At 39.2% G+C, this 15093-nt stretch overlaps 1 protein-coding gene across 2 annotated transcripts; it reads right to left on the reverse strand.

The window, feature by feature from the left end:
• Positions 1-1913: 1913 nt before the first annotated feature.
• Positions 1914-14652, reverse strand: LOC139938848 (uncharacterized). 2 transcript variants are annotated; one of them, XM_071934490.1, is made up of 6 exons: positions 14395-14652; positions 12764-12914; positions 11651-11692; positions 10418-10535; positions 9856-10078; positions 1914-9275 (listed from the first exon to the last, which is right to left on the reverse strand). In XM_071934490.1, the coding sequence occupies exons 1-6, from the start codon at positions 14477-14479 to the stop codon at positions 6841-6843; spliced, it is 3054 nt and encodes a 1017-aa protein (XP_071790591.1). In that variant the 5' UTR covers positions 14480-14652; the 3' UTR covers positions 1914-6840. The 2 variants fall into 2 exon arrangements, with proteins under 2 accessions (XP_071790591.1, XP_071790590.1); XM_071934489.1 differs by having other exon boundaries at positions 12764-12920.
• Between the last annotated feature and the right edge of the window lie 441 nt (positions 14653-15093).

Consider the following 15093-nt stretch of genomic DNA (forward strand, 5'->3'; position numbering starts at 1 on the left):
AGGGATGGTGCCTTTGATGTGGAATTTGGTAAAACAACAAGCAATTTAATTTTCAAAATGGCTGCCATTACTTGGTATTTAGTTTGCAAAGGATAAACCTACAATGGACTGTAACCAAATATTCTCATTTTCACTTACTCTGACAAGCTTGTATCATATGAAAGTAAAATTTACCCAAATATTTCCCATATGTATGAAGGATTTTTACCCTCCCCATAAACAAAAAAAAAGTATAATATTAAGATAACAGTTTTAGAAACAGTACGCCTTTAAATAATTCTCTGGAAATAATTTGTACAAAATTGAACGTAAATCCAAGGACTTAGTGCCATTTTTGGTCGTTGGGAAAGTCAATTTTCTTGGAAATTTCTACTTTGTCCAGGATTATTATAATCATTTGTTGTTTTTGGACCAATTTTGAAGCTGCTATCTGACAATATAAGTGCAATATTAAGTTTATTCTGTCGTTCAAACTTCATTCATTCTCATATTATTGATAGTTTTGTTATTGCCATGTTTTTGTTATAACCTGCAATTGAGTCATATTTGCCATTCTTGGTTATTGCCTAAAACCAGAAATGATAAAAAAAACCAAGAAAATAGAGAACATTACCAATATTAATTATAAATGTATGCTTTGTATGTATTAACTTGTTAATGTAATAAATATTTATGTATGAAAGAACAAAATAATGTCGGTGTGTGTTTTAACTTTGGTTTTTACCCTTACACCGATGTGTGTTAGCACTGTTTATTCAGTACTTTCCCCTGAAATCTGTGGGTAAAAAATCAGGCAAATTACTCGGGTGGGATTCAAACCCATGACCCTTGCAATTCTAGAGCAGTTTCCTAGCAACTAGACTACCGAGGTTGCCCGGTAACTAGAGGCAGTTGTCAGGGCTGTATGCTTCGTTTTTGAAAGGGCAAGGGCACCAAGGCATTTTCTTCTTGGTAAAGGGCACCCTATGATGAAATTGCAAATTTTTCTGGAGCATTTCAAGGGCACCAATGCATTGACCAGGGGACGTTGAGGCAATCGTTGATTACGTGAAGTATCGGGTCTGAGTTGTAATCCTTTATTTGGATTATATTGTGTATATTGTGCGCATTTTTTAAGACGACTGGGTTATCATTCTTCCTTTTGAGTTCGTTTTTCAAAATGATTGAAGAAAAACCTCACGGAGGCATCAAAGGCGAACTTGCCTCCATGCCCATAGTCATTACCTTGGTGCCATTGAAATGCTCCAGTAGGCATTTTGGATAACTTTCCGTATCCTACCACCACTTTTTCACTCATTTTTACAAAGAGGGATATCTCATTGAGGTCTCTTAGATACTATTATTTTATATCATATGAAAAAGTGGTGGCGTGATACAGAAACTTTCCCTACAGTTTCAATTTCCCCTTTCCTTTAACCAAGGAGAAAATGCCATGGTGCACTTGCCCTTTCAAAAACCAAAGCAACCATGCTCGACAGCTCAGCCCCTGCATAAGTCTTTTTTTGTATTAGCAGTGGGGTCGCTGATCGTATTCACAGATTTACAAATAACTTACAGGGTTTACAGAAGGTAATGGTGAAAGACTTCTCTTGAAATATTATTCCATGAAATGCTTTACTTTTTGAGAAAACATTAAAACAATATCAATTCTCGATATCGAGAATTATGGATTTATTTTAAACACATTTTGTTATTTTCTCCCGACTCCGATGACCGATTGAGCCTAAATTTTCACAGCTTTGTTATTTTGTATAGAAGTTGTGCTACACGAAGTGTGGGCCTTGGACAATACTGTTTTTATCGAAAGTGTCCAATGGCTTTAACTAACAGATAAGGGAAACCACTCAAAAAATCTCAACGAACAAAAATAAAAAGTAAGCAAAACATCTTTGCAATATAATTTATTCTGCTGATCATGGAACTGATCTCGGTGCATAATAATCTATCAAATAAATACATGCATCACATTTGACTTTCAAGAAATATACAACCTTCTGTTTAAACACATATGTCTTGTGTACATAGAATTATTAATATTATTTACACTCGAATTTAAATCTTATTTTTATCAAAATATACAAACTGTACATTAGGTTAAGTTTTGAATTAAACAACATCCAGTAAGCCATTTGCAGGCTAGATTTGAATAATGTCTTGTACAATGACTTGCTTAGTCACAATGTACTGCTTACATATGAATTCCTCAGACTATAGAGACAGTTGCTATGTCAAATGGTTCGGGGCAAGCTTTGTATAGCAACCTCCAGATGAGCAACCTCCAGATGAGCAAACCCTGGTACCATTGTGCATTACACATGTATCAGAATTGTGTATGGTTGTTCCAACGTCTCTTGCGTAACTACGCAAAAGCTTGCCCCTAATCATGTGACGTAGCAACCGTCTCTAGTCTGAGGAATTCTTTTTTTAGTGGTAACTTGTGATTAAGCACGCCATGGTACCAGACAATATTCAAATCTAACACGCAAATGGCTTATTGTCATATTTGTTATTTATAGCGTTGACTTTAATTCCTCCGCATTTTACTTGTATAACATTGGAGAAATCACTCGTTTACATTACATGATCTTGTGTAGGAAAATATCATTTAAGTGTGATTATTAATTGTAAAAGAGTTATTCCTGATTTAAGGAAAATATATTGTCTGGGAATTAATTAGCAGGTAAAGCAAATTGGATATTGCGATTGAAAAACAAGAAATGGGGGGCGAACCAACTTATTGATGCCATTGAAAACTTATCAATATACAGCAAATTGATAATCATTATCATAACATGATTTTAACAAGAACAATTGTGTATTCATAATAATTGTTGAATGATGATGATCCCCAAAAATTATGCCTATTTTTGGAAGATTATTCAGAAACTTATGGGATAACAATTTAAAATGGAATATCTGTTATATAAGTTTAGAAAAAATTAGATTAACCAAGTTAAATTATACAATCTTATACAACATGGTTTGAACTTGGATTTAATGTTATGCTCCAGAGATGTAATACTCTTGATCACATCTTCCTGCAAACCTACCACAGTAAACTGCTGATTTTCACAGTTACTAGAATAAGTATTGTCGTCTAGTTACTTAAAATCACAATTTCTTGATTTGGTGCAATTCATAATCATGTGTAAACCAATGTTGGTACAAGATAGTACAGATTAGCTGTAGCCAGCTTGGTGTTTATAACCACTTGATGGAAAGACCATCTTGAAGGAACACGTTGCCTTGGATCGGTCAAGTTGGTCTTTAAAAAGCGTTTGTAACCATTTGTTATAAAATGCATATGGTTAGAAAGATGTTTAAAAAGTAGAATACAATGATCCACACATAATTGCCTCGAAATTGCATGGCTTTTTTCCTTTTACTTTGCGAACTAACACGGTTTGCTATTTATGGGAGTCAAATATAAATGGCTGATCGTGTTTGTCGATGAGGTAAAAGGAAAACCACGCAATTTCGAGTGATACTTGTGTGGATCATTATATTCTACTTTTAAAATACCTTACACATGATTATGAAAGGCAACAAGTTCCTTTAACAGTAAACTATGCACAAAATTAACCGTGTAAGTTTGTACTGCAGGTGTATAAAGGGTCATTGCTGACAGAAAAGTCTGAAACTGCAATCCATATCTTAGAAAGTACATTAAAATTATGATATTTTCACCTTTTGATAACCCCAGAAGTTATAGATTCCAAGAAGCTAGATTCTTAGATTATCTCAGCGCTAGAGAAGTAGACTTATTTTGTTTGGATGAAAATACTGTATTTTATGTTCGCCGGGCAGACTTAAAAAAGAAGTCTGAATTCAGATAAGTTAAAAAATAGTATTAGCTATTGCAAACTATATACCAACCAAAATGACCTATGGTATAAATGCAAAAATATTGTTAGTGGCCTGACGTTTCAACCCTAGCGGAGTCTTTCTCAAAGGTTGCTACTTCTTACCCCATTACTGAGTAGCTGTATTTACCCCTTGGTATCATATTGCAAGCTGTCATAGTTTATCTTTTTTTTTTAGAACAAGAGTGGATGATATTGAATGGTCAGTAAGTAGGAGGGTTGACTGTGTACTGTGTTGATGCATTCACCAAATGATATAATATTGAAGGCTAAAATAGTTTATCTAGCACTAAAAACCATAGTGAATGATAATGAACGGTCAGGTCAGTAAGTAGGAGGGTTGACTGTGTACTATGTTGATGCATTCACCACATGATATAATATTGCAGGCTGGAATAGTGTATCTAGCATTCAAAACCAGAGTGAATGATAATGAACGGTCAGGTCAGTAAGTAGGAGGGTTGACTGTGTACTATGTTGATGCATTCACCACATGATATAATATTGCAGGCTAAAATAGTTTATCTAGCACTAAAAACCATAGTGAATGATAATGAACGGTCAGTAAGTAGGAGGGTTGACTGTGTACTATGTTGATGCATTCACCACATGATATAATATTGCAGGCTGGAATAGTGTATCTAGCATTCAAAACCAGAGTGAATGATAATGAACGGTCAGGTCAGTAAGTAGGAGGGTTGACTGTGTACTATGTTGATGCATTCACCACATGATATAATATTGCAGGCTGGAATAGTGTATCTAGCATTCAAAACCAGAGTGAATGATAATGAACGGTCAGTAAGTAGGAGGGTTGACTGTGTACTATGTTGATGCATTCACCACATGATATAATATTGCAGGCTGGAATAGTGTATCTAGCATTCAAAACCAGAGTGAATGATAATGAACGGTCAGTAAGTAGGAGGGTTGACTGTGTACTGTGTTGATGCATTCACCACATGATATAATATTGCAGGCTGGAATAGTGTATCTAGCATTCAAATCCAGACAGGATGTTATTGAATAGCAAGACATCAGGATTAAATTGTTTCAATCCTACATTGCAATGAAAATGGTTTTCCCTTTATAACAAGGAAAATGTGGCACGGAAAAAAATAGGATAACTTTTAACAATCTAGGAAAAACTACAAAAAGTACAACCTGGAATATTGAAACTTGTAATCTACCCATCGTTTACACTTACATAAAAATCCTCTTGGAAAAGTATTGTATACAAAATTAAAACAATTTTTAACCATTTTTAACAAAGTTCTTATTTTGTCAGACGTACATATCGTCAAATCGCCAACGCCAAACATTAAACAAAATGCATACAGGTATAAATTGTGCACGTGTGTAGAGTGGGGTTTCTTCAGAGCAGAAAGGAACAATACAAAACATGTTATTTCCCCCCCCCAAATTATTTTCACTGTTTAATCCACTTAGCTTTCTGTAAGCAAAGCTTGTACACCTTTTTACCATAAATGCTTATGGTAATAGCAGCGCTGTAGGGCCTCTCTTAATATTTATGCATGACGTCATAATTCTTACCCACAATGAGGCTATGGGCGCCGTTCCCCATCACTTGCACTGGCAGCGCCCATCGCCTGGTTTTGGATTAGCATTGTGGCGTACCTCATGCATAAATATTAAGAGAGGCGTATGAAAGGGAAGTTGCACAGTAAGCACAAAATCGACCATTAAGCAGCTCTAGGAAATTGGGCCCAGAAGACGAGCTTGGCAGTGTACAAAAGTAGGATTTGAAACTTTGCACTTTGGTGGGGGTATAATCAGGTGAGGTTTGCCGTAGCAACTTGTGTTATCTCTTTTGAGTGGTGTTGGTTCTGAGAAGAACCAATGGTTGACAGCTCATCGTTTCAATCAGTATGCTCCGATCATCTTTAAAGCCAGCGGACACTACTGGTAAATGTCAAAGACCAGTCTTCTCACTTGCTGTATCTCAACATATATGCATAAAATAACAAACCTGTAAAGATTCGAGCTTGATTGGTCGTCGGAGTTGCGAGATAACTGAAAAGAGTTGAAAGAAAAATCACCCTTGTCACACGAAGTTGTGTGCTTTCAGATGCTTGATTTCGGGACCTCAAATTCTAAACTTGAGGTCTCGAAATCAAATTCATGGAAAATAACTTCTTTCTCAAAAACTACTCCATTTTAGAGGGAGCCGTTTCTCACAAAGTTTTATACTACCAACCTCTCCCCTTTATCGTTACCAAGTAAGGTTTTATGCTAATAATTATTTTGAGCAATTACCAATAGTGTCCACTGCCTTTAAGGGAATGCACAAAGTGCAACTGGTTTACTGCACATGTATAATAAAAATAAAAAAAATAAAAAAATAAAAAAAAAGAGAGCAAATACTAGTTCATACTTCCTGCGTATGCGATATGTTGACGTCACAAATTCGCATTGAATAATTCGCAGAGGTAGAATTATGCTCAACTCTCTTGCGAATATCGCTGCAAAAACAGAGTTGTGACGTCAAATTCACGTCAAACTCGCATCGCATTCGCAGGAATATCAACCGGGATTTACACATTGTGCTACATGTAACATATTGATTGTGATTAAATTGAAGCACTGGGCAGGTTCAAGCAATGACCATTTGTCAACCACTAGTCAATTTTCCATGGCTACCTATGCATTTAATACATCATGGATACCAGGCAAGATCGCCCAATGGTCGACTAATAGTCCCACGCGCAAATTTGACAAATGTTAGATATTGTACTTGCCAAATGGTTGTCATTTGGTTGGGCATTTTTTTTTTTAGGGAGCTGAAGCTTTACTATTCCAGATTGGTTAAAACAATTTTTCAGTCCACACCTTAGTTCCCAACCGAGGCGTGACATTTTATCCTTAATAAATTGTGTCACCCATTGTTGTCATTTGAAAAGCCCTTTAGAATTACATATAAATGAATCACCAAGGTTGGGGTTATGTCATGAGTTGGCTATGTAGTGGTTGCGGCGACTTGACTGTTCGTTACTCTGGCCTCTTGCATGGTGCTGCTGGAAGGCTGCGTTACTGCAGATGGAGTTGTTGCTATGGCAACAGCACTTGTTGATGATGTCACCACTGCAGTCGTTATGGGAAACGGCAATCCTTTAGTCGGCAATCCGTTGCTAATGGTCGATGAGTTAAGCCAAGCATTAGAGACTGGTGTTGTCGTTTGGAGAGGCAGTGCATGTACTATGACGCCATTGGAGGTCTGGCCATTGCTCACAATTTGATTGGTCGCTGACGTCGCTGGTACCCCCACTGGTACCCCGCTATGACTACTAGTTAACGCCACTGGGGATATAAGGGGTACTTGATTGGTGAACGGAAACCGATACTGAGGGAATGGTCCAAATGACAATGTGGTATATGTTGGTGCAGTCACAACCGCTCTGTTCGTATTAAGCATGGGATAGGCCACTGCCCCAATGGTGACAACAGGTGGTAACGTTACACCAACTGTAGTCTGCGGTACACTTGTCCCCGCGACACAAACTGTCGTCATATTCTGAGGTATACCTGCTGTGGGGACTAAAGGATGTCTGATGACGGTGTGTGGAAGAGATGGATTGACAAGTTGATGGGATGAGTTGGCTACAGTGTACGCAGCAATGGGTGGTTGAGTGAACAGAACTTGGGTCAATGCCGGTTGTAAGGTTAGCCCAGGAGAAATGAAGGAGTGTCCTTGGTTAATGGGTGCCACATGAGAGGGGGAAGGGAGAGTCCCCTGGGCGACGCCCGACACCCTGGCTTGTTGGATCATAGATGGCGAGAGGAATGGGGTCTGACTGGTCAGGGGTGAGTGAAGTCTGACTTGGTTTTTATCATTAACGCCTATGTTCGTCAAATCTGGCGCTAAGCTCCGTGTGTTTGCCAACATTGCCTGGCTCAGAAGGGCGGCATTTGCAGCAGTCAGCATGCCAGGGTTGGACAAGTTTGGTCGGATCATGGCCGCCCCAAGACCGCCCTGGGGAAGGTAATGCTGAAAAGAAGGTAACATTGTGTTGTGGCCGGCTATGAAGCTCCGGACGTCCAATCCCGGCGGTGGAGTTGCATGCTGCAGCGCCACAGAGCAAGTCGGTATCGTGTTGACGACATTCGCAACAGCGCCACTGCCCGAGACAGACACTGTACTTGTCATTGCACTCGTTACATGCACGGTCTGAGGTTCTTTACTCGTGACTGGTTTGGATAATGTATAGCTCACTTGTGTCGCTGAAGTGTCCGAGCTAATCGTCACTAATTTTGAGGTTTTGGGCATGATGTCCACAGTTTGGGAGCGTGGGCTGAACGGGTGCCGCGTCACTCTCTGCATAACAAACTTGTTATCCGTTCGACGCACCGGATGCCTTACAACCATTGCCTGTTGCTTCCCAAGTAGCTGGCTGACAGTTTGTCTGGCGATGCCGCCTGCAGTTGTGACGGTTGCGACAGCCGTTGTCGTCGCTATCGTAACGTTAAGTTTTGAGGTAAGAGGGTCCATTGTGGGTGCTGTGTGTGATACTGCACTTGACTCCTTCTGCTGCTGATTAAACTGCTTACTCTGAGCTTTGTTCTTCAAGTGCTCTTGAACGGCGGATACAGCCGTCGAATGCCGTATGACTTGGTTGGGGGTCACTTTTGGCTTGGCTGAATTGATCGTCTGGGTAGGGACTTTACTCTGCTGCTGCATTTGGTCCGCGGTCAAAGGAGCGACTATTTGCTTTGCAGTGGTCTGAGGGGTGATCACAGGCTGTGCTGTGGTCAAGGGTGGGGCCTTTGGCTGCGATTGGGCAACGGTGTCGTGGATAAGGACTGGCTGAAGCGCTGTGGACTGTGTGGTCACAACCAGCTTCTGCGTTGTCGTCACCATCTTTTGTGAAGTGGCCCTTCGGATTTGCGGCCTGATCATGAACTGTGTAACGACCTGACGCCGTGTAAGCTGAGGGGGTGCTACCCTGGTTGGATCCTGCGGAGTTGCATACTCTTTAGCTGCTGTGGGAATCGGTTGACGGATTCCACCAATTCCCCGCGGCTGCTGCTGAAACTGAACAGGAGGCATGGTCACGGGCTTTGGCTGAAACTGAGAAGGCGGTAGGGTCATGTTCTTCGGCTGGGTCCCAACCTTCTTTTCTGTCACCCCTTGCTCGGAGTGTTGTTTCACAACGATAGGCACGTGCGCAGGGGGAACCGGTTGCTGTCCAGCGGTAGTGGTAATAGGCACATGGGTGACAATCCTCCTGCTGATTACAAACGGCCCCGACGTGATGAAATGGTCTGAAGATTGGTCAGTTCTTACGAGTGTAGGTTCGACCTTCTGGTCAGCTGGATCTGTTTTACGCAAGACTTGATGACCGATTTTCAGCTCCGGTGATTGGGCCCTTGATTTCCTCTCTTCTTCCTCTGCCTCTGTAAATAATATAAGAACCAAACTACAGTAAATTTTAGCTGGAAGCAAAAAAAACACTGAGAAAGAAAAACTCACCCCAAAACCAAAACAATTTACAGCTTTGGATTCACGGTAGGAGTACATAATAAAGTCACTGTTTCCTTTTGAAGCATTCATGGACACTATTCAGGGCTCAGTCTAATTTCCATACTTAGACGCATACAAAAATAATTGTTGTACGTGTAGTAACTGCACTTCTAAACAACAGTTATTTCTTTCTTTAAATAACACCTGTTGCACATGATACTTAAACATTATTGTTGTGTCCTTCGGATGGGACGTTAAGCTGTTGGTCATGGTGTTGTGTAATGCACAAACAAAAGAACCAAGTGCACTTATCGTAAAAGAGAATGGGTTTACCCCAGTGCTTCGGGTTTGATTGGCAGCATATTGCGCCGCAGCACCTTGTAAACCATTACATGGTGGTATGTGAACGAATTGGTTTCATACTTCAAGCTCAACAATACCTTGCAGGAAAAGACTGAATGTTGAAGTGCCTTGGTGCTATACGTGTTCACTATTATTATTATGACAACTGACCTGAGGCAGTGGAAGTACTAGTCGAGACAGAATCGCGGTCCTCTTCATCCGTCTCCATGTCCTCTTCTCGTTCGTCATCTTTCTCTTCCACCTTCAAGCTTTTCTCCATTTTCCAATGAGAGTACGACCCCTTCAGCTTAATCAGTTTGTCTTGATACTGAATCTTCTGCCGAGCAAGTTTCTCAGTCTCGTATTCCAGGTCGCGTTCTTTGCGTTTCAAGGCCTGCGACAAAAAAAAGGATAACATAACTTCACTCTGGTCTTTTAACAACCACAGTCAACGACGAGTTCTCATAGTAAAGTGCATTTTACAGTAACTGTGTCAATTTAAGTGCCCTGATCATTGGGCCAATAACATTCCTGTAATCTTTCTCAGGTCCCTGGGAGTAAACAACCTTGGCAACCATAGTCCAACCATAGGCTTCTTTTTTACACAATATCAACCTCTACCCTCGCAGGTACCCATTTGTAGGAAAATACAGTAAAGCATCTGAAATACTGAGCGCTTTGAGATGCTGATCAAAAGCAATAAAAAGAATAATTTGATATAAACTTTACAAACCTGCAAATATCTCAAGGCTCCCTGTAGTATGCTCAAGTTGGACGGCTTCATTTTCTTGTCGTCCATGTTTGGAATTGTTTCACGTAAGTTGTCAAAGCACTCCTTTAAGTGAGCCCGCCTGTAAAACAAACAAAAAAAGATCTTAAAAAAAAATCAAAACAAAAACCAAGGTCAGTAGTTAGTCGGCAGGACATGCAATCACAAGGTTGTAGGTTCGAGTCCTACTAAGCTAACTGCTGATTGCACAATTCCTAGAATAAGTATTGTTGTCCAGTTACTGAATCACAGTTGTTTGATTTGTGCAATTCATAATAAAACCAATGTTTGTATTTGAGTGGTTTAAGATGCCCTTCCAGTGTAAAAAGCGCTAAAAAACGATTATTATTAAGGATTAATAACAATTCACTCCAGGGAGAACAGAGTTAACTGAGTTCCTGTACTTCTCTCATATAACCCGAATCTACCCCCAGGGCTCAATTTCTCTAGTTGCTTAAGCACAAAAAGTAGCTAAGCAACAACATTATGCTTACCAGAATAAGGTTTCCAGCCAATTTAACACGTCACAAGAACGATTTGTGACTAGGATACTGCTCGTTTCTGGTTAGCAGAAAAGTTGTTAAGCAAAGTTTTCTGCCCAAGCAGCTTTATGAAATAGGGCCCAGGTAAGATACTTGCCCCCGGTCATCGCCTTAGTGCCCCTTGAAATGTTCCATTAGAAATTTATTATTTCCTCATTGAGGTGCCCTTTCCCTTTATCAAGGAGAAAACGTCTTGTGGTGACCTTTTAGAACAAAGGGGTCAACCCCCAAGTACACCCTTTAGTGACTGGGTATTTAAAGGATTTGGGTTCTTTTTGCAAACACAAAGTCCACAGATTTACATTAAACTTACACCGTTTGAAGATAATGATAGTAGAAAGCGTACCTTAAAATATTAGTTGCTGAGGTGCTGTAGTTTTTGAAAAATGAGTAAAACAATGTCATGAAAATACGTTTTTACATGCTAAAATAATTTTTGTTTCATGACAACTGAGATGAAAATTATTTTCATTACATTGTTTTACTCATTTCTCAAAAACCACAGCACCTCAACAAGTAATATTTTCAGGGAAGCTTTCTACTATTATTATTTTCAAACTGTGTAAGTTTAATTTGAATCTGTGGACATAGTGTTTTTTTTGTCTTACAAAAAGTACATAGACCCTTTAATGAAATCAATGCCTAAAAGCTTCACCTGTTTTTCTCCAATTTGTTGTGCACCTCCCTTGTACCAGATCTGTGGAAAAGATAAAAAGAAACCTCATCAAGAATATTGTTGTTTATTAACACTAATGTGCATTAAGCACAGCAGGATTTGAACTGCCTCTAGCCACCGAGCCAACTCGGTGGTCTAAGTGGTTACTGTCAGAAGTTTGCCCTAGAAATGCAAAGGTCGTGGGTTCAAATCCCACCCGAGTGATTTGCCAGTGGATTATTTTTCACAGAACTCAAGAAAGTACCGAGTATTCACTGCTTAATACACATCAGAGTAAGAATAAAAACAACTTATATTCTTCATCCCTGATGCAAAATAAACATAAATTGAAATACTATTTTTTATTAGTATACATTAGACCACAATTCATTTAATTATTGAGAAAGCAAACAGGCTGACTTCAAGTTTTTTTAGGCATGACTGTCAGCCAAACACACTAGATAGCTACATAAATGCCATGCCTCAATTATAAAGAGTTTCCTGGGTAGTCGCAAATAATAACTATTTTCGATAATCTTTTTTTTTTTTTCATTAAAAAGATCTTAGACTGTTTATGCTCATAAAGATCATGTTTACAAATATGCACTACAAGAACAAAATTGCGGTTATATTTCCCCCTTACAGGGATGATTGATGACAAATTAGTTTGATTTATTTTCACTTCACATCTGCCCATGGTAGGTAACTATGGAAACGATACCAAATTGTTAATCACCCGAGTTCAGTTTCTGTGGTTTAATGCCAATTTGCCACGAGGCGCTGTTAGTGTCAGTCAAATTTTAATTGGCACTGGCTGTCATTAGGAAATGACAATTTATGTTTGAGCCGGAAGTCCACAGGTCTAAGAGACCAGGGCCCAATATCATAGAGCTGCTTAAGCAGACAAAGTGGCTAAGCGCTACACAAGTTTTCTTTGCGACGTAAAAAGAAAAACCATTTCGAGGCATGTGTGGTGGATCATTAAATTCTTCACTTAAATTATCTATTTAACCATTTGCATTTCATAACAAATGGTTTCAAATGCTTTTCAAAGACCAACTCGACCGATCCAAGGCAACGTGTCCCTTAAACTTGCCGATAACATTTTCATACCTTTTGTCGTCTCCTTCGTCGTTGTGTTTTCCCGATGAGACAACAGGGCTAGAGGAGCCGGGCGACGACAGCGGACTGCTTGACAACCCGGTCTGGGTTGCACCACCTTTGGCTGATCCTGTCTGGCCATTCTTGCCGCCAGTCTGGACATCTGTTTCTTAAAAAAAAAAATGGGATGACAAAAAAATATAAGTATAAAAAACCAAGGAATAAATGGCCTTATTAACCACTATTATAGTCATATCTTGTAATAAAGGACCTCAGCTAAAATGATAATTAATTGTACAGAGCAGCATAAATTTCTACTTGACAGGTAGAGTTTGTTCTTAGAGAACTGTCTTGCTTTATTCTACCACCCCGGAGTAGATGTTCAGGGTTCGGGAGATCTACTCCGGGGTAGTAGAATAAAGCAAGACAGTTCTAACAAACTCTACCTGGCAAGTAGATACACACATGGTGTTACCGCAAAACAAATATACAATTGATACCTCACCATGCAATGCCTCAAATCCTATTATTAATATCATTATTATTATGATAACTGACCTGAGGCAGTGGAAGTACTAGTCGAGACAGAATTACTGACCCTACTTTTTAGGACAGATGGGTGGCGTTTTTTACTTGCACTTTTTTCCACTTGTAAATAGAGGATGTCATGTTCCTGATCGCGCACTTAGCACCTTACAGTACGACTATACTCTACTTAAAGTAGATTGTACTTCGTTGTATAGATAGATAGATACATGAATGAAAACAAAAGAAATTGACTAGCTTCCATCTGACTGAAACTGAAGTGACTGAAAGCGCTACATTTGTAAATTAATTAGTTGTTAATTATGTAACACTCTATATAATTACGTTTTATACATATAATCACTGAAAAACTACATAGTAAATAATTAAAAAAATCTGTGAAATTTTATTATCTGCAATAATTACACTACACAAGACCTGAGATAAACCTAAACTAACAAAAGCACCTAGCTCAATGTCCTCATGTTTATTCATTGTAAATCACATTAGCAAGCTAGCAATTGGCTGTCGAGTCATGAATATTCAGTTTAAATGACAAGCATCATCGAACTCAAGGTTAAACACTGAACAGCCCCGGCCGGCCTTCATAAAAACACAAATCAAAAAGCGATCATTTCTGAACAATTTGGACGAAATTCCTTCTTCATGAACAATCATATTTAATTGCTCACTTCCTGTAGGTAAAAGTGGTAAAACAATGAAGGAATCGGACCTGTGAAATTGCTCTACGGACACTAAATATTTAGTATAACAAAAGCACCTAGCTCAATGTCCTCATGTTTATTCATTGTAAATCACATTAGCAAGCTAGCAATTGGCTGTCGCGTCATGAATATTCAGTTTAAATGACAAGCATCATCGAACTCAAGGTTAAACACTGAACAGCCCCGGCCGGCCTTCATAAAAACACAAATCAAAAAGCGATCATTTCTGAACAATTTGGACGAAATTCCTTCTTCATGAACAATCATATTTAATTGCTCACTTCCTGTAGGTAAAAGTGGTAAAACAATGAAGGAATCAGACCTGTGAAATTGCTCTACGGACACTAAATATTTAGTAAACTTTCCATGGAAAATACAAATCGGCAATCATACCATCGTCATCCGCACGTGCTCCGTATCCAATTTGCGCAGACCATTCCACAAACTTTGCAGCCTCCAAAAGCGTCTCGATACTCATGACTGATGCTCCGATCAGCACCACCCGCAGACAGCATCAACTAAAGGGAAAGACACAGATCTTACACTTTTCTTCCTAAAAATAATGGGTTTATACCAAAACTTCCCCGAAATCGTCGATTCCTTGGAACATCCACAAAGATGGCGGGAGAAACCTACGTATAAGAATATGCATGACATAATCTGAACGGCGCTTCATCGTCCTTCATTGCATCGTACATGGGCGCAGTCCGTGCCAACACACCACGCGTACGTCTGACATCAAAACATATAATGGCATCGTTCATTTTTAATAAAGGGGGTTTTGACACGTGTCGTCGTAGAATATTCTACAACTTAAAACATCTTTCCGCAGCAAAAACAAAGATTTCAAACTTTAAAAGAACATATCGATTGAATAAGAGTATGTTGTGTTGTAATTTATAATTATATTAACTTAATGAACAAAATAAAAATTATTTAAAGTTCATTTTCTTTTCAACAACCCCACCGATTATGGAATCAATCAATTAATTATGCAGACCGTTCCCTCATTGGTCAGTCGGTGTATCATGTGGCCGCTTGTTTACTACACACCTGCAATCACGTGGGAGTAACGGTAATGTCATTTTTTAA

This window comes from Asterias amurensis, chromosome 6 (assembly GCF_032118995.1).
Source record: "Asterias amurensis chromosome 6, ASM3211899v1".
NCBI classification, from domain to species: Eukaryota; Metazoa; Echinodermata; class Asteroidea; order Forcipulatida; family Asteriidae; genus Asterias; species Asterias amurensis.